The 19,862-nt window shown below is 31.7% G+C and overlaps 1 protein-coding gene across 1 annotated transcript in view; it reads right to left on the reverse strand.

Annotated features, from left to right (window-relative positions):
- Positions 1–7,192: 7,192 nt before the first annotated feature.
- The window catches only part of LOC145312213 (pyruvate dehydrogenase (acetyl-transferring) kinase, mitochondrial-like), a 37,228-nt gene continuing 24,558 nt past the window's right edge, over positions 7,193–19,862 (reverse strand). The window contains exons 9-16 of the mRNA XM_080151428.1: positions 17,887–18,045; positions 14,096–14,200; positions 13,783–13,820; positions 12,005–12,083; positions 10,761–10,834; positions 8,659–8,728; positions 7,411–7,570; positions 7,193–7,211 (exon numbers count right to left, since the gene is read on the reverse strand). Coding sequence (XP_080007554.1) covers positions 7,451–7,570; positions 8,659–8,728; positions 10,761–10,834; positions 12,005–12,083; positions 13,783–13,820; positions 14,096–14,200; positions 17,887–18,045 — 645 coding nt within the window. The 3' untranslated portion in view covers positions 7,193–7,211; positions 7,411–7,450. The remainder of the gene's footprint in view (positions 7,212–7,410; positions 7,571–8,658; positions 8,729–10,760; positions 10,835–12,004; positions 12,084–13,782; positions 13,821–14,095; positions 14,201–17,886; positions 18,046–19,862) is intronic.

The raw sequence follows: 19,862 nt of genomic DNA on the forward strand, positions 1-19,862 counted from the left end.
ATATGTGTAATTGATATAATATCTGGTTGACTTAACAATTATGCAAATAATAATAATATCATGCAACTAACTCATTTACAATATCTTATAATTATTATTCTTGCTTGTGTTTATATATTTGTGTTAAACAACATAGAATAAGGTAATAGATAAGTAGATGTAGTAAATAAATAGGATTAAACATAGAAATATTCTGCAAAGAGGGCAAAGACATTGGGCTGTTTATTGTACTAGTCCGCAAAATTTTATAATAATAACATTTTTTTATTCGTTGGCTAAACAATTTTGATTGGTTGGTTCAGTAAGTAGTGTCACGTCACAGTCGCGGGTTTACTAGATTCGTAATCTATAATTCAATCAATTTTATGCACCTTGAACTCAGCAAAGTGTTTGATTTTTCCCCTATCTTATTCAGAGATCTGAAGGGATAAGACAATGGTTGTTAAATTGAAACACAGCTTCAATGATACACAAAATAACCCCTTCTGTAGATCCCAATTAGTGGCTGAAACTTTTGTACACTCAACCTAATGAACCAACCAATCAAAATTTGAAAATTCAATTAAAGTCTCCAAGGTTGTAAAGCTTTTTAATAAGAAAACGTTATTATAAAACATTGGGAAGTAGTGTAAATAACAGCCTTATATAGAAGTTTTTCTCATAGAAACAAAGATAACGAATCTGATCAAACAAAATATTAAGAACTATCTTTCCTTTACAACAAAACGGTCGTAACCCACAAGGATGCAATTAAAAGAAACAAAAAACGGATATAGTCCATTTCGTGGCAACGACTCTTAAGGAGCGTTTCGTCGTACTTTCGCAGAAAAGCTACTGTAAAAATACGACGAAACGCCTCTTTGACACGAAAGTGACTATTCCCAAAAAAAACAAATTTGATTGAATATTATGTGATTTATGATGTAGTGATACACATAATATATCATATGCATTATTGACGCATTTATAGTTTATATAAGAGAAAAAGGTGCTGGTTACAAAAAAGTTGTACATGTATAGAAAAGGATGTTATGAAATAAACAGGGTATAAAACTATAATTAATGTTCACCTATATCATTAATTAATAATTTACAAACAAAGCTAAAGTTTCATAATAAAATCTTTAGCAGATATCAAAATTAAACATTATTACAAAAGTGGTATTAATTTTATGATTTTTATTATAATATTTGTGAAAAATTGTATGTACAGGATTTTTCTGTATGACTGGGAACCGGTTCTAATCAAGCGGATATTATTCGGTTTCGAAGCCATACTGAAAAAGGGGTTGTCTGACATCTGCGCTAATTTACTCTTATAGCTTTGACTGTAAGAGCACTCTGATAGCACTAATGCATTACAGACAGACAGTGTAAGGGATCATAGGCTTTATGGAACACACTTGCGTTTTAATTAAAAATAAAATAATATAATCTTTACGTTTATCTGAAAACTGAATATTTACATACCATTTGTACAAAATTTAATGTGCATTATCAAAAGAATTTTATATCAGAAATAAAAAAAATTCTCGTGAAAAAGATATTTTTATTACTGAAAACTGCGCAAAAAAATGTTAAAAAACTGACTAATGAAATTCTTAAAATACAATATGACAGAAATTCCGATATTGAGGCATCCCTTTAATATATTCAAGTTTTTGTTTGGTCCAAGCAAGGATTTAAATTGTCGGTTTAAAATATTCACAGAGTTTAATATCAACCAGTTTCATACATAAATTTAAACATTTCTGAAAATTATTTAAAATTTTATTGAAAGAGAAGTACAATACAAATATCAATCGAAATTATTAAAAATACAGTATGACCAAATTTGTCTCAAATATGAAGATTCTTTGCTTTTTGAATTATGCATAACTAGCGGCTAAGCCCCTAGAGGAGATTTTATTTTGAAGGGGGAGGGGGTAGGAGCTTTCTAGTTAAAAAATGATATTATAATTTTAGGGGGGGGGGGGGGGTTATCTAGGGGTGTTTTCTTTTAGGAGGGTAGTGGTACCCTCCCCTAAAATTGTTATAAACATTCCCAGGACCTATAAGAAGCTACGGTTAGCGAGATCCTTCGGTACATACAAACAAATAGACATCCTGTTACTTTATTATAAGGATAAATAATAATCATCATTGCAAAAATCATGGTAATAGGAAGGCTACATCTGGTAAAAAATGACGTCAAAATGTCCATAATTGACATTCGTATCAATTGTAAAGATTATATAGTAGGTAAGCTGTATAAAAAGATGATCTTTTAAAGTTTGAAATCGACAAGACAATTTAAATTGTAGGAAAGCTTCGCTAGTTACAGTGGACAATACTCTTATGCTAAAGGAATGTAAAAAAAATCACTATTTGACAAACATTATAGAGTTGCAGCGCTTTCTAAATTATGTTGAACTGTTGCTTAGGTCCAAATACCAAGTTTCAAATAGATAAGGTAATTCTAACATGCCTATACTAACGTAAGTAAAATTATCCTAAATGGACACTGAGGCCGAACACATTGTTAAATTATAGCTTTGCTCTCAAAAATAATTTCTAAGGTATTACATTAAGTTTGTAAAATGGAGGTAACTTGTGACAGTAAAATTCGGAGGGCTTGACAGCCGCGTGCCAGCCACAGTGACATAGTCATATTATAAAAATGTAGCTTGATATCTAAACCTGTTCCTCGACAGACAGACCATCTTTTCATAATCTTTTTTTTATGCACACAATCAGGTTAAAATTTGAGGTTTATTCGCGGCTGAGGTTTAGCTGCCGAGCCCTGGGAATTCTAATGACGTAAATGAACAGAAAAAAATATTAATCCACTTTAAATAAAAATTATCTAGGAAAAAGATTATACCTTTCATAATCTTAATCTTCAAATAATAAAATTAAAATTATTAGTATTTAATGTTTTAGAAATAATACCTTACACAATTAAATATTTTATTAGAAATGATAAAAATTTGGGTTATTAAATATTTTTTATTAAAAAATCATAACATGTTAATTATTTAGAAAGATTGTATTGTTACAGCAAAATATTTAGATTAAGTCCTAAGGATTTGATTATGTTGGAGTATAGACACCCTGATAAAATTGATTAACATACACAATGATGTTAAACAAAATCATCCCTTCTATAGTTTAAAATTCTTACCTGAGTGTTGTAAACAACCCATAAAAATTAGTGTTATTTACAGTTTAAGGTTCCCTTCCTCCCTGGGTATGGGTAAAATGGAGCCAAAATACTTAATTGGAGTATTGTTACATGCACCATGCAATTAGTATTTAGAGATCAGGTTTCTGTACACTAACATGAACCAATTCTAATGAACAGCATGCCATCATTATATTCGACCAAAACTTGGGGGATGCATTTAAAATTTAGAAATGCAAAACTTGCACCAGCGGCGCCACATTAAAAAGTAAAAGTTAAAATTTAGTCTTGGCTAGATTTTAGTGAGTCAAGGTGGTGTGCTGCATAATTAATCAAAAATTCAATTAGATGTTCAACCTAAATTTCCCATGTGGATTCCCAGATTAGCAAATATATATCATAATATTAATGCATTAAGTTAAATACTGTGGATTCATTTTAAATAACGTCTGAAATAACGTTGTGAAAAGAGGGCAGAAACATAGCCTAAAACCATTTCAAAATAAAATAAAATAGCCTAAAACGAACCCAAATCATATGTGAATATTCATTAATATAAATTCTATAACAAGGATGACAACAGCCATAGGTAACGTAACACAAAAAATCAAATATTGACCAACGGACAAAGAACGAAAGAGGGATATAACAATACAAGAAAATAACAAAATGTTTAACATAATTACATTGATATCTGAAACATTCATGAAACAACTAATATTGTCTGAATGAATATGTTAAATTCATACTTTGATTGTGAGTTACGTCTAGTTTTGCATGATTGATAGATAAAGTAACTAATTAAATTACATACTGAGGTGGATTCTTTATTAAAATAAGGGTCACTTAAAGAGTCAAATATATTAGAAAGGCAAAATTGTTCTTTTTTGGGGAAAATTCTCCAAAATCGCATAAAAATCTATAAAAATTAAATAAAATCATAAATGGGTAATTAACTTATGATTTTGTTTTAATTTTGTAGATTTTTATGTGGTTTTAATTTTTTAAGAATCCACCTTGGGATGCTTATTAATTGAGAAGTACACGTGCCTCCCATTTAATTTATTATTGACGGACAGACATTTCTAATGAAATTAAAATTAACAAATTTTCGACAGAATTAATAAATTATTTTTTAAAGAAAATATTTTGTAATCTTTGATTAAAACAATTCTTTATTTTAATCGAATTTCATAAGATTTTATTACTAAATATTTAAAAACTGGTAAAAACAGTCTAAAACAAATTAACATTTTTTATAAGAAAGTCTAATAACCATTCTATTTGGAAAAAAAATATCTTTACAAAAAATTCGTTTATGGCTTTCCAAAAATCTATTTAAATAATAGGCGAGTACAAAGAAAAACATTTACAAAATATTTACAGAGTAGCTTAAATCCAAAGCAAAATTCATAAATAAGTTTCTTAAAGTAGGATTTAATAAAATTACACAAGATATCATTTACCTAAATTATTTTATCAAATATTTGCCAAAAATAAGATTCCTTGAACCAACAATAGGACCATAGATTCTTCCCTTCCCGGACCTAAGATTTATTTTAAAAAATGGTTCTTATCCCAGAAAGTATTTGAATCTAGTAATAATATAATTATTCTTGCTTTAATCTAAGGCATGGAGGGGGAGTTTAATGTAATCCACTGGTGATTTGAGCTATTACCAAAAAATTGAGTATAGTCCCTTTAGTGGCAACGCCTCTTAAGGGGTGTTTAGTTGTATTTTCACAGTAGCTTTTCCCCTATTTTTAGCCCCTGTGGGGAGCTCTAACCCTGCGGGGCAATCACATAACCTAACCTATAATAACCTGAAAAAAGCTAATTTGATAATACAACGAAACGCCCATTAAGAGGCGTTGCCACGAAAGGGACTATACCCAAATTTGTATAAACAACATAACATTAACAAATAACTAATATTATTTTGGCGCTTAACACAAACTACCTTGTAGAACACTCATACTACTCATACCCCTAATTTGAAAAAAGTAAGGAAAGGATTAGGGGGAGGGGTCGTTTGTTTGTTTATAACTTTTTGTCAGGTTAGGTTATATTAAGTACTAGGTAGCCACGCAGTTTTAGAGCATTGTAGGCTTAGGGACAGGTTAAAAAACTACACTCAAAATATCTTCAAATTCAAATTTTAAATAAGAAAAGAGGAGGGTTATCAATGCTCAACATGTTTCTTTGTGTAAAAGCACCTAAAAGTGCAACATAATAATACCCATCATTTGTATAAACTAATATTGCACAGGAATGACAGAATTATATGTATACTTGGTATTTACGGTGTATTATTTGCAAAGTAGAACAATTTTTTGCACTACCTCTCCGATTTTGGAAATACTTCAGCTGTAACACAGGTTTGGGCCAAAAATAAAACATATTTTTCGGAAAGGTATTATGAGCTTTAGGAGGATATCCAAAAAATACTTTTTGTTGGACACCATGTAAAACTAAAGTTTTGGCAAAAATATTCTTTTGTGTGATTTTTACATCAATAATCGATGATTTTGTGTATTATATGTATATTATGTTCCACAAAAGATAAATGAAAAAAAAATATTTTTGAAATCATGACAAAATGTGATGTTTTTTTTTTTTTTTTTGGGGGGGGGAGGTTCAGTATCGACCTTCATGATTAGCTGGATATCTAGACATACAGGGACTTTTTTCTGCCCTCTTGGAGGTAAGAACCACCCAAAATCGAAGAGGTATTAAAGTGTCCCACTTGGTAAATAATACAACATACACATCATGCATTTGGTATATTTAGTTTCATTAAACAAGTTAATTAAATATTTGTGACAAGATCATTTAAAGCTTTTCAGAAAAGGCATATTTTACTACTAAGAATGTTTATTTCTACATTCTATGTAATATACTAGCGGCTGTGTCTCCAGCAAATAGGGGTAGAAGGGGAATAAAATAGCACAAAACCATTCTAAGACTTTAATTTAAAAGTAAAATAGACTAAAACCATCCAAATATAGTAAAGAACTCTGAGTTTAGAAAATCTTAACGACTAAAAAATCCTTACTGCTTTTTAAAATAAGACTAGCGGCTACGCCCCTAGAGGCCTCTAGTGGCACTTTAAATGTTTTTGTTTGTTAAAGTTGATTTTTTATGTACGATACCTCTTTATTTGACGTTGAAGTCTCCCATAAGTTTTTAAAATTTTTGATTTTTTTGTCATTTCTCTTGGGAGGGTGGTGGTACCCTCCCCCAAAATAGTTATAAACCTTCCCGGGACTTATGAGAAGCTACCCTGTTAAGGAGAACCCGATCGGTTCAGCGGTTAGCGAGATCTTTCGGTCAAACACACAGACATCCTGTTACTTAAGTATAAGGATTAAATACATTTGATTGTGATATCCAGTAATGTTTTAATTCAGTCAAAATAATTTATCTATTAAACAAAGGAGTTAGATCAAGAAAAACTTAATTTCAAATTAAACAGATTCTACTCAGGGAGGAAGGATTCATTGGGCTGTTTATCAACTAGTCCCCAAAGTTTTATAATAACGTAATTTATTATTCGTTGGCCCAACAACTTTGGGGACTATTAATGAATTTGGATTGAATGGTTTATTGAGTTCAGTGTCCAAACGTTCCAATCATTAATTGTAATCAACATAAGGGTTAATTTTATGTATCATAATTGGGGAGGTACATCAATTTATCGGGCATTGTCTTATCCCTTTAGACCCCTGGATTCTACTACACCAATTATAACATGTTGAAAACTTTGTTAATTATCAGGGATCTTAAAGGATAAAACAATGGACGATAAATTGATAAACGTCCTTAATTATGATATACAAAATTATCCCTTATGTAGATTATAATATACTACATTTCACTACAATAAAAAATTAATAAAAGTACCCAAAGTTTTGAAATCAACACCTCATATAACGTTGTTATACATCTTTGAATACCAGTGTAATTAACAGTCCAATGACCCCTCCCTGCCTGGCTAATTATGCAAGAAATAAAAAAGGGTTTGATCAAAAAATTTCGGGAATAGTCCCTTTCGTAACATCGCCCCATAAGGGGCGATTCGTCGTATTTTTAAAATGGCTTTTTATAGGTTAGGTCAGGTTATATTGGGTTAGGTGATTGCCCCACAGGGTTAGAGTCCCCCGCAGGGGCTAGAAATAGGGGAAAAGCTACTGTGAAAAATACGAAGAATCGCCCCATAAGGTGCGATGTTACGAACGGGAATATACCCAAAATTTATTTTCTTCAGAAAGATGTTCTTGCTCTTCATTATTTATTAAATCCCGAGTTGGTGGTCCAATCAGGTACAGGTGAACTTCTAACGGTCATCCTGTGGCTGGAGGCCGGGCTCCAAACTGGCAACCTTTCCACAGCCTCTCCGGCTAGAGCCTAAATTTTAAATATTTTTGTATTTCTTTACAGAGATAAGACAATGGACAATAAATTCATTTTCTTATACCCAATGATGTAAACACAATTAACTCTTATGTAGATTATTAGAAGTTTAAACATTGATAGTTTTAACACACAAATAAAGATTTATAATAGGTTTTAAGCCAACGAATGAAAAAAAAACTTTGCGTTCTTGAATAATTACATCAATGTCCCCCCCCCCTTCTTATTTTTTCCTATTCCAAAACAAAGTGGGGCTAGAAAAAAAACTTAACACCATTCCATTACTTAAACTAAAAAAATAGAATGGGCTAAAATTATTATATGAGCTGAGAAGCTTCCATAAAAAAGAACTGTCAATAGTTATTTATATCTTAAGCTTTAGACAAATAAACCTTATTTCTTAAGATTTTTTAATTGATACGTAATTATTTATCTGTTTAAAATTTTTGAAAAACACAAAACAAATATATTTTTCTTTTATAAATAAATTATTGATTGAAATATAACAAATATTATCAAAATTGAAATCAAAGCTTTAACTTCTCGGCCAGATAGTTTTGTATTGATATTGTATTTCAACTTTGAACAAGGCATTGAACCACAAATATAATATTAGTTTGGTAATTTCCTTTAATGATCTTTTACATGAACATGAACGATTTCTCTTTTCATTCCTATTAATACTCTTAGGTAACAGGTTACAACTGTTGGAGGTTTCCCTCAAAGTTCCTGCTAGGCACAGAAAAACCCCTCCCTTATTTTTTTTTGTTTTTCTTAATGTTTTATTCCTGAGGGTCGAATCCAGTGAGGCATATACCTAAAGTGTCCTAAACTTGTAGGTCTAGATCTCCCACTTTATTTTCAATTTATTTCAAAATAAAGAGGGGTCGTTCTGTGCTCGCTGGACACTTTGAAGAAAAGCGCTAAACGTTTAGCATAGTAACTCTACTCTTGCTCAAAAATATGGTATTAAAAATAATCAAGTTGGGGGAGTTATGATGATTTTAAGGGGTTGATCAAGCTTTTCCCTCACAACTGGAAAATTCAAGTGTGCGCCCTTGGATACGACTAAGTTTTCTAACCTGTAAATAAATATATATATCTGTACCATAACCTTCATACGAGGCAGCCCTTATTTCACCCTGGAAATATCTAAAAACATATTTATATTAGTTGTAAGGCCATTGACTTAAATATATTTTAAGGATTAAAGGAATAATACAATGGGCTAAAATTTGATGTATGTACATCTTCCTATTGCCATAATCAAAATAAGCCCTTATGGAGAATTAAGTTATCTGTAGAAAGTTTTGACAACAATGGTATAAAAATGTATATATAAAGGGTCGGCAAAAAAATGCAGACCTTTTTAAAATCGAAATAACGGGGCTTGTGTTAATGGTATAAACGACAAGTCAGTAGGGACATTTTACCACTATACCAACTATATGCTGCACAGGAACCGTTTTTTTTTAACAGTACGCATATTTTTTTTACTATTAACACAAGCCGCGCAATTTTGATTTTAAACGCATTTTTTTACTCACCCTTTAATTAAAGGATAGTTAATACATATTTCGATTTGTATACACTTAATAATAATATTTTTTTAATTATAGTAATAGTCCATAAGTAATTAAGTTTAAGCCCCTTTAAATTGAAGCCTACTATTCTTATATTTCTGATGTATTTTAAGCTTTTAAGTAAAAGACATAACATATCTAGATGGAATATCTGATCCAAATTCTCATCCATGTTTTAAAAAATCTAGCAGACAAATATCTTTGTTTATCGTTTTTGTATATGATATCCATTCAAGTAATAGTGCATCGACATTTTTTGAAGATATGATCTTTAGAAAGCTAATTTTATTCTAAGGAATTCAACTATTCATATCTAACTTATTATATGTTTTGTCATATGCTTCATATTACATGAGGGAAGAAATATTTAAAAGAAAAAATTTACTCATGAAAATCTTTGTTCTATGATATGCGACAATTTATAGCTGACTTATAATGCGAACTAAATGAGAATCGTTATTTCTCGCATCGTATTATAAACAGCTTTCCGCAGTTATAAAATGTACAATTATAAGATTAAAATCAGAGATGCCGTAGGCACGGGCTAAAAAACTGGTTTTAATATGGATAAGAACCGGTTCTAAACCACCGGATTTTAATCGGTTTCAGATGAATACGAGAAAAAAATATGCCCTTACATACCAAAAACTGACAATGTTTCAACCAATGACAGGGCTGCATTTTTCCTCCAGTGCACTGGTGTCCTATTGGACGATTTAGAACATATACCTCTAGACGATTATTTCTATTGCTTAACCATGAATTATTGTAATACATATTATAATTACGTGAAATTACTCATTATACATATGAAATATTAAATTTCCAATCAACTCACTTCTTAATTAACATTCATAAATAATTTCATCACTATTAAAAGCGACGCTTTTCTATAATTATGGCCAGTCCGTACTTGCGTACTTAACGGATTGCTTTTTTCGTTAATTTAGGCAAGTTAGAATTGTCCTATCGATTTTAAACTTTGAATGATGATTCCTGCAGTAGATAGGTACGATTTAGAAAACAATCTATAATCGTTACTAGAATGTTTGTAAGTCCATTTTAAACATGATGATTTTTAACTTTTTAGCAAAAAAAATTATGTGATATAATCATCCGATTGATTTGATTTTTAGAGTACTGATTCCTATCACAATAAGGTACAAGATTACAAGCGAAGCATATCTATAATCAAGTCCTAAATTTCGTTGGTTGTATTATCGTTATGAATCATATGTGACTAAATATAAACTAAAAATTTTGTCTGATCAAAAATCCTTTTTAATTTTTGCGGATGATTGTATCTGACCGCCCATCGGGGATAAAAAAAATCCATTTTTGTAACTTTAGTGTAAAAATCTAAAGGGATAAGACACTGGCCGATAAATTAATATATATCACTAATGATGTCACACAAAATTACACCTTCTGTAGATTTTAATTTGTGATTGAAGCGTTTGTACACTCAACTAAATAAATCAGCCAAAAAAGTAATAAAAGTCACCAAGGTTGCTAAACTAATAAGAAAGCGTTATTTCAAGACCTTAGGACTGGTGTAATAAACAGCCCAATGTCCCCTCCCTCCCTATTAAAACTATTACCTGGCATATAGCCTGGCAAGGGGTAGGCCATAACCAAGACCAGATAGTGGCACAGTCTCAGCAGTCAAACTTGCCTAAAGAAAAAATACAGGATAGTTTCAGTATTCGGCGGTTTCCCTAAAATTGTCTAACAGAGAACCAAAACCCCTAATTGTAAATAATAAGTTAAGAGGTGTTAGTTTTTCATCTCTTATGGTTTACCTTAGGTTAGGTTATATTGGATGTAGGGTAACCTTGCAGAGTTAGAACAGCCCAAAGGGAAAAAACGAGCACTTTTAGGCAAATCACCTAGAAATCAAAACGCTCAAAAAAATGAGAAAAAGCTTTCTTGAAGAACAGAACATGAAAGTATAGTTCTTATACACTGAATCAGACAAACGGACGGACATTGTTCTACTTTATATAAAGGGTATGGAATATTACAAAAAATCAAAGTACACTATAGGTACTCAGAAAAAGGAAAAATCTGAAAATAACAATTATTGCTAAATTCAAATATATGACATTTTCAATTGCACGATTTGCAAATTTCAGGGATCTTAATGGATAAGACAAAGCATGATAAGATAAAATGTTTCTCCCAACTGGCTTATAAAATGATACCATCCTTCGACCTTGTGATTTTACCCTATCCCCTCCACTGACGTGACTATGGAGGAAAGGATCGACCAATATCTGAGGACTATATTAACAACCTAAATTGACGACAGAAATTCTCACAATATCCACGTATTCTATATCCATTAGAGTTGGTAACTACCAAGTAATATCAAAGTACACGTTAATAAATCACTATAATGTATATTATGTGCATCAAAAATATAAAGAATACTAAATATTTAATAAAATTTTACCCCAGGGGTAAATTTTTTTGGGGGGGGTAAACTAAATTTACCCCCCCACAACAGACTTCAGGGGGTGTAATTACCCCCCCCCCCCAATCAAATTTTACCCTCGGGGTAAAAATTTTGGGAGGGGTAAAAAAAAATTTCGGCGCGCTTGGCGCGCCATCTTACCCCCCCCCCCAAAAAAAACCTTGGACGTCTATGATTGGGCTGTTTATTATACTAGTCCCCAAAGTCCTATAATAAGGTTATCTTTTTTGATGGCTTAACAACCTTGTGGACTTTTGTTGGATTTTTATTGGTTTGTTCCTTTAGTTCAGTGTCCAAACGTTTCAACCACTACATTTACATCAATTAATCGGCCATTGTCTTATCCCTTTAGATCCCTGCCAAACTCACCCTTGGAGCAGTGGTGTAGAGGTACTTGAATATCTTATCAGTCCTGTATCTAGGTATACCTCCTCCAAGATCACTTATCCTAGGAATATATAATATCTTATCAGTCCTGAATCTAGGTATACCTCCTCCAAGATCACTTATCCTAGGAATATAAAATATCTTAATAGTCCTGTATCTAGGTATACCTCCTCCAAGATCACTTATCCTAGGAATATAGAATATCTTATCAGTCCTGTATCTAGGTATACCTCCTCCAAGATCACTTATCCTAGGAATATAGAATATCTCAATAGTCCTGTATCTAGGTATACCTCCTCCAAGATCACTTATCCTAGGAATATAGAATATCTTATCAGTCCTGAATCTAGGTATACCTCCTCCAAGATCACTTATCCTAGGAATATAGAATATCTCAATAGTCCTGTATCTAGGTATACCTCCTCCAAGATCACTTATCCTAGGAATATATAATATCTTATCAGTCCTGAATCTAGGTATACCTCCTCCAAGATCACTTATCCTAGGAATATAGAATATCTTATTAGTCCTGTATCTAGGTATACCTCCTCCAAGATCACTTATCCTAGGAATATATAATATCTTATCAGTCCTGTATCTAGGTATACCTTTTCCAAGGTCACTTATCCTAGGAATATAGAATATCTTATCAGTCATGTATCTAGGTATACCTCCTCCAAGATCACTTATCCTAGGAATATATAATATCTTATCAGTCCTGTATCTAGGTATACCTTTTCCAAGGTCACTTATCCTAGGAATAAAAAATATCTTATCAGTTCAATTTCTTCATATACACCTTTAGATCTTATTTTAAGATTGCGATAACTCCTTACTTTATTTTTTATCTTATAGTATAAAAAGTATAAAGAGTATTGAAGTACAAAAATATATTGAAATTTTGATTGGAATGATTCATAAAATGCAGAGATATAGAAAGGGATAACAAATCTTAAATTCATTCTTTTGGTCATATTGGAATTTTGGTACTCAAAGCAACATGAAATCAAACCTTGGTATTAATTTAAAAGATTAACCGTGTCTAAACCTTTTATGATCAATTACATACTATTCACACAAAAATAAGACAAAATAACCTAATATTAAATATTTTTCTTCCAAAGTTACATATTCCTTACTATTTGATTTTTTCTAAAACTCTAAAATTGAATTAAATGTCCATAGTCCCATCCCTTTATCCCTAATAAAATGATAAACAGCACAAAACTAAATTGAATAAGTTTTAAAATTAATTAAACTTTTCACTTTTACCTACCAATATTACATGTTTTCCAATTTAAATTAGTTAAAACTGAACTTGAAAGAAAAATGTAAATGGATTTGTGTATGAATGCCTAATTGAAATATAAATCATGAAACGTTTTTATGTAAAATTGTACAATTTAAAGCAAACTTTTTCATTTTATACTTAAAAAAGCGATTTGCCTTCCCCCAAAAGAACAAATTTAAGTAAACTCCAAAATGTTTGACAAATGGGTTTTAACTCCACCCAAATATCCCAAAACTTCCTTTAAATATTGGTCTAAACGCATTCATTTTTATAAATTAGGTTAATTCTTAAACATTTTAATGCCTGTTTAAACACCGCCTGTTCTACCTTCAGCATTGACATTTTTCAGCAACTCCTTTATTTCGAAAATAAGACGACATGGAACGAAGAATGATTTTGAAAATAAGATAAATAGGCAGTTCTAATTCAGCGGATATTTAAACCACAAACAACTGTTTTTAATTCCTACCTTATTGTGATATCACTGTCAGACTGACAAATCAACACCTAAAAAATTACGATTATCTTATAATCAAGAACTTTCTTTTTTTATAGTATGTTTCAAGGCATTAATAGTACAACAAGGGAAAAGGGAAGGCGATTCTGACAAACAATTCTTAAATTAATTTTCCCACAACCCCCTTCCTTCTTTTTCTTCCCTTCTTACCTTCGGCATCACGGGGCCAAAAAACTGGTTTTAGTCTTAAAATTGTACATTTTACATCCACGGAAAGCTGTTTATAATACGATGCGAGAAATAACTATCAAGGTTGTTTACTGACCTTTATTTCAGGTAAAACATCACTCTGGTCCAGGTGCTGGTCCACAGTTGCCTGCATGGCGTTCTTCAACACCTCAAATACCATGTGATACACGTGCGACGGTACCTTAAAATTAAAAGGTGGTTTACCTCAAAATAACTAGTAAGCATATAAAAACCAAGAACCCCTCTTGTTAGTAAAATTAATTGAAATGTAAGGCTACCCTGTAATTAACTTAACCTAACCTTAAAATACATACACATGAAAAAAATAACCACATTTTCAATTTAATCAAAATTAAGCGAGGGGAGTTTCTGTGCTCGTCAAGGCGCTTTTATAAAATAAGTAAATATTGCACTTTGCAAAAAACTGAGCTAGGCAACTGCAGTCGTTGTCTGCCGCTCAACGTTTGGGAATCCACATGCAGACATTCTGGCATGATATTAAGCCGCTAGGTTTCATTAATATGGTTGCACTAGGACGTTTAAGATTTGTTTTGGGTGATTTAAATGGTTTTAGGGGAGAGGTAATGCCAGAGAGAGGGGACAATGGGCTGTTTATTTCTATAGTTCCCAAAGTTTTATAATAACGTTTTCTATTTCGTTGGTGTAATAACTTTGGGAACTCAAGTAAATTTTGATTGGTTCGATCATTAAGTTGAGTGTTAAAACGTTTCAACCACTAATTTTAATAAAGTAGGTATAATTTTGAATTATAATCAGAGATTAACATCAATTTATCGGTCATTCTCTTATCCTTTTAGATCCCTGGATAAACAATTTTCCTATTGCACCCCCCCCCCCCTCCGATCCCCCCAACTTAGAGAAAGTTTTAAAGTGGGGGTCAAATCTAATATATTTCCAAGCCTAGATATTGTAGATGCTTAAATACGTTTACATTATAAATAAACTAACGGCTTCGCACCTAGCCTCTAGGGACTTTGCCTCAAGAGGAAATTAAAAAAGAAGAGTATGGGAATCATTACATCTTCTATTACCTACCCAGCCGAAAAAATTGTCTATCCCCAAAGAAAATAGCTTAAAACCACCACAGGACCAGGTATATTCCCTGAAGAGAAGAATCCAATCGGTTTGGTGGTTACCGAGGTCTTAAGGGACAGACGAACAGACGGACAGACGGAAAGACGGACGGACGAACGGACATACGGACGGACGGACAGACAGACAGACATCATTCTACTTTGTATTATAGATTAGAAAATTAAACAAATCAAATTAATTGCATTGCTAAAAAGTACAAAAAGAAAAAAATACAAAAATTACATGAGGTATACACAGGGATCTTAAGGGATAAGACATTGGACGATAAATTGATCTACATCCCCAATTTTTATACACACAGTTACCCCTTCTGTATATAAAAGTTATTAGTTAAAAATATTGGACATTGCTAGTATAAAACAACCAATAAAGATTTAGTATTTGTTCCCAGAGTTTAAGCCTAAGAATAAAATAGTGGGAATACAGATACATAATTTACAGTCCGATATACCTTCTCTCCCTGGGTTTACAAGGGAAAAACAAAATAAAAGCTAGAAAAATAAAAACACAAATCTAATGAATTATGCATCTCTAAATGTTAGATAATAGTATCAAATATTCTATAATTGTGATTTTTAATTCAGGGGGCTTGACAGTTTTGTCTCTGCTGTCTCAGGGAGCTGAGATAAAGGGCCTGTTTATTACTTTAGTCCCCAATGTTTTAATTAACGTTTTCTAACTCGTTACCTTTTCAACTTTGGGGATTATTTTTTAATTTGATTGGAAGGTTTAGTTGAGTGTCCAAAAGCTTCAACCACTAATTTTAACCTACATAAGGGTAAATTTTGTGTAACATCATTGCACTGTGTGCCCAGAATTCCAAAATAAAACAAAAACTCATAGTTCTGTTAATTTTGCTTCAAATTGCGTAAAATCTTTTGGATTGGGTCACTAATTACCCCAAGTTTTGATATATTTTAAAAAAATGGCGGCGGAATAGCCGCTCCCGCCGTTAACAGCCATTTTCTGCCGCAAACATTATCTCAAATGATTCCAAATTGCCTAATTCGGCAAGAAATGCAAAAAAAAAATTTTGAGGCGGCGGCTGAAAACGGCGGGAGCGGCGGGCCCGCCGCCGTTTTCAAAATACCAAAAATTGGGGTGATTAGTGACAACCTAAAACGATTTGAGTCCAATATCTTAAAAGCACAAGAGAAGCACTGAATTTAAGGTATACCTTGATAAATAAGAATTTGAAAATGAAGTCCAAATTGCCTAATTCAACGAGAAATGCAATAACAAAATTTTTGTTGGTGGCGGAAAACGGCCGTGAACGGCGGTTCCGCCGCAGTTTTTTTTAAGATTCCAAAACTTTTACCCAATTATCTCTAAAACTAAGGGAGTAGCGCACAAAATAAAATTGCTGGTATGTTTTGTTTCAAGTCAACCCCCTCCCGTAAATAAATTATCAATGAAATACTTATATATCAATTGATTTGTTTCAGGGAGGGAGGGGACATTGGGCTGTTTATTACACTAGTCCCTAAAGCTTTATATTAATGTTTTATCATTCATTGGTTTAGCCACTTTTGGGGCTTTTACTGAATTTTAATTGTTTTGTTTTTCAAATGTTGAGTGTCCAAACGTTTAAACCACTAATTGTAATCTATAGAAGGGGTAATTTTGTGTATCATCGTTGGATAAGTTCATCAATTTATCGGCCATTAACTTATCCCTTTAAATCCCTTGATTTGTTGACATTAATAACTATAAACAAGGAAACATGTTAATAACATTTTTTTAAATAATTTTCTATTTTCCTATAACCCATTTTACTGTACTTTTTCATTAAAAAAATTACCTATTATTGCTGCGCTACTTATAGACAAAACAATTCTTGTTTTAAAATAAAAGCAAATATATCACAAATCACCCCAAAAGCACTAAAAACTTTAATCCAAAGGCCTTGCAATCAAAGGATTGATTGTCTGCAATAGGGCCTTTATCAGAAAGGAAGGGGACATTGGGCTGTTAATCACTCTAGTCCCCAAAGTTTTATAATAACATTTTCTTGTTTGTTTATTAAGTTGAGTGTCATAACTTTTCAACCAATAATTGTAATCTACAGAAGAGTAAGTTTGTGTATCATTATTGGTAATGTACATAAATTTATCTGCCATTCTCTTATCTCTTATGACAAAGATTAACCTAAAACTTTAAAATTGGTCAATATTCAAAAATGCATTTTTTGGAATCTTGGAGTTTTTGCATTGGCTGGGCACATAGTGCATTGGGGATGTAATTGTACATCAATTTATCGGCAATTGTCTTATCCCTTTAGATCTTTGTTTATGTTTTTAATGTCCACTAAATATCAGAAATTAAAGGTATAACACAATAAATTGATGTTTACCTCTAATGACGGTAAACAAAATTGCCCCTAATTGAAATTATTGGTGGAAAGTTTGGGCACTGCGGGATTGTACAATGATGTTCAACCTAATCAAGATTTTGTAAAGGCCTTAAAAGCCAACAAATACGAGAAAATATTGTTAAAACATTGGTTACCAATAATGTTTACGGTCCATTAATCCCTCCTCCCCCCCATTTTAGAGATACATTAATATTTAAATAAACAAACAAAAATATCCACGACAAATATATAACTATTTTTTTTTGTTAAATTCATCAGTAATGATTTTGGGATTAAATGATTTTCTCGTCCATGGTCTTATCCCATTAGATCCAAATGTTCGCCAAGACAAAAACTTTCAGAGCATTCATCGTCTGGAGATTAAAAGATAATCTAACCTGGGTAACAGTAACTTTTCCTTCCTGGTTGGTTGAATTCTGACTAGATATCTTGATGTCGGGGGCAGATAGATAACACTGTTCACATAGGAACTGAGCATTCTGGTAGGCATGTCTCACCACCCTCTCTATATCTGTACTAGGGTTTATCACCCCAACCTAGATAGATAATATTGATCACATAGGAACCGAGCATTCTGGTAGGCATGTCTCACCACCCTCTCTATGTCTGTACTAGGATTAATCACTAAGAGATATAAGTTTTCCGGAATTTTAATGTAGGGAGTAGATTTGAAATCTGCATCAAATTTTAAGGATTTTTTATAAAATTCGTTATTTGTAAATTTCTTTATCTAAAAGCGGAAATAAATTTTAAGTTAATTAATTTTGACCAATAGGATAGTTGGATTTTAAACTACCTGCGCTCTAATTGGTTGTATGATGTACGACATCCAATCAGAGCGCAGATTTTTAAATTCCACCAATCACGGATGCCAAAATTAATTAACTTAATTTGTATTTCCGCTTTTAGATAAAGAATTATAGGGTAAGGGGGGGGAAGTTTCGGTAAGGGGCTATTCTCGGTAATTTCGACCTACCTTCATTAAATGACCTTTTTCTCCATGTTCCTTTCAAATGACAGAAAAAAACATAAAAGCAAATTTGTTCCTTATTAAATTGCCTACAAAAAAGTATAAAATGAATTTTTTGTGAGATGAATATTAAGGGTACTTATTGGGTCTCAAAGTCGGACGAAAAATTTTTTTTTTCCAAAAATTTTTTAGTATGTGTGTAAAGATCGACCTACACAAAAATTGGTAAGACCTAGAGCTGATCTGAAAAACTTTTTGAACTAGAAATTGCCCGCTTTTTCCAAATCCGTTGAGAGCTTTAAAATCGGGTTAATATTTTTTTCAAAAATGACCAAAGTTGGCGCCGGGGGAAAAATCGGTAATTTCAAAAGAAATTAAAATTCAACTTTTAAGGTCATGTTTTCATGTTTTCTTTTGTCAAATCTATTATTCCATATGGACTTTTTAAGAATTAGGCCTAAAAATGAATAGAACAGATAAAAAACAAAAAAAAAATTAATTTTATTTTTTGAATCAAAATTTTGCGAGGAAAAAATCAAAATTTCTGGTCCTTTGAAAAAAAAATATTTTTGACATAGGAGGAATAGTCCGATCTTTATGAATTTTTTTGTGGTTAATCCCAATCACCTATACTAATTATGATTTTTTACGCTGATTTGGTCGTTTGGCCTTTTTTCATCGATTTTTTTAAGGTTAAAATGTAGTCAAGATTTTTTGCAAAGATGACACTTTTGCTTCAAATTAAATTTTTGAGGTCAATTTTTAATCAATTTTCATGTTTTTTGGGCTAAATCTATAGTTCAATGTGAGCTTTTTTAGGATCAGGCCTAAAAAGTAATAAAATACGTTTTTTTCTTATATTAATTTTAAGTTTTTTTAAAAAAAATTTTCGAAAAAAAAAATCGAAAATTCGCGTCTTTCAAAAAAATTCATTTTTAACATAGAAGGAATAGTCCGATCATTATGAAACTCCCTATAACCTATACAAATTATGATTATTTATGTTCGACTGGCCGTTTGGCCGTTTTTCATCGATTTTTTTTAGGTTGAAAAAAATTACCGATATTTCCCCCGGTGGTGGGGAAATATCGGTAACTTTTTTGCGGTCAATTTCGGCCAACTTCTAAAAGTCCTAGGATAATGTCCTTTTAGGACCTGATAGTCCTTTCCGTAAACTTTCTACTGGTCTTGGTTTCATTTGAAAATATTAATATTTACCCCATTTTTTTTCAAAAAAACCGAAAAAAAACCGAAATTTCCCCCCCCTTACCCTACAAAAAATGAATTTTATAAAAAATCCTTAAAATTTGATGCAGATTTCAAATCTACTCCCTACATTAAAATTCCGGAAAACTTATATCTCTTATTAATCACCCCAACCTA

Source organism: Acartia tonsa, chromosome 2 (genome assembly GCF_053477335.1).
Source record: "Acartia tonsa isolate MP-2025a chromosome 2, ASM5347733v1, whole genome shotgun sequence".
Classification (NCBI taxonomy): Eukaryota; Metazoa; Arthropoda; class Copepoda; order Calanoida; family Acartiidae; genus Acartia; species Acartia tonsa.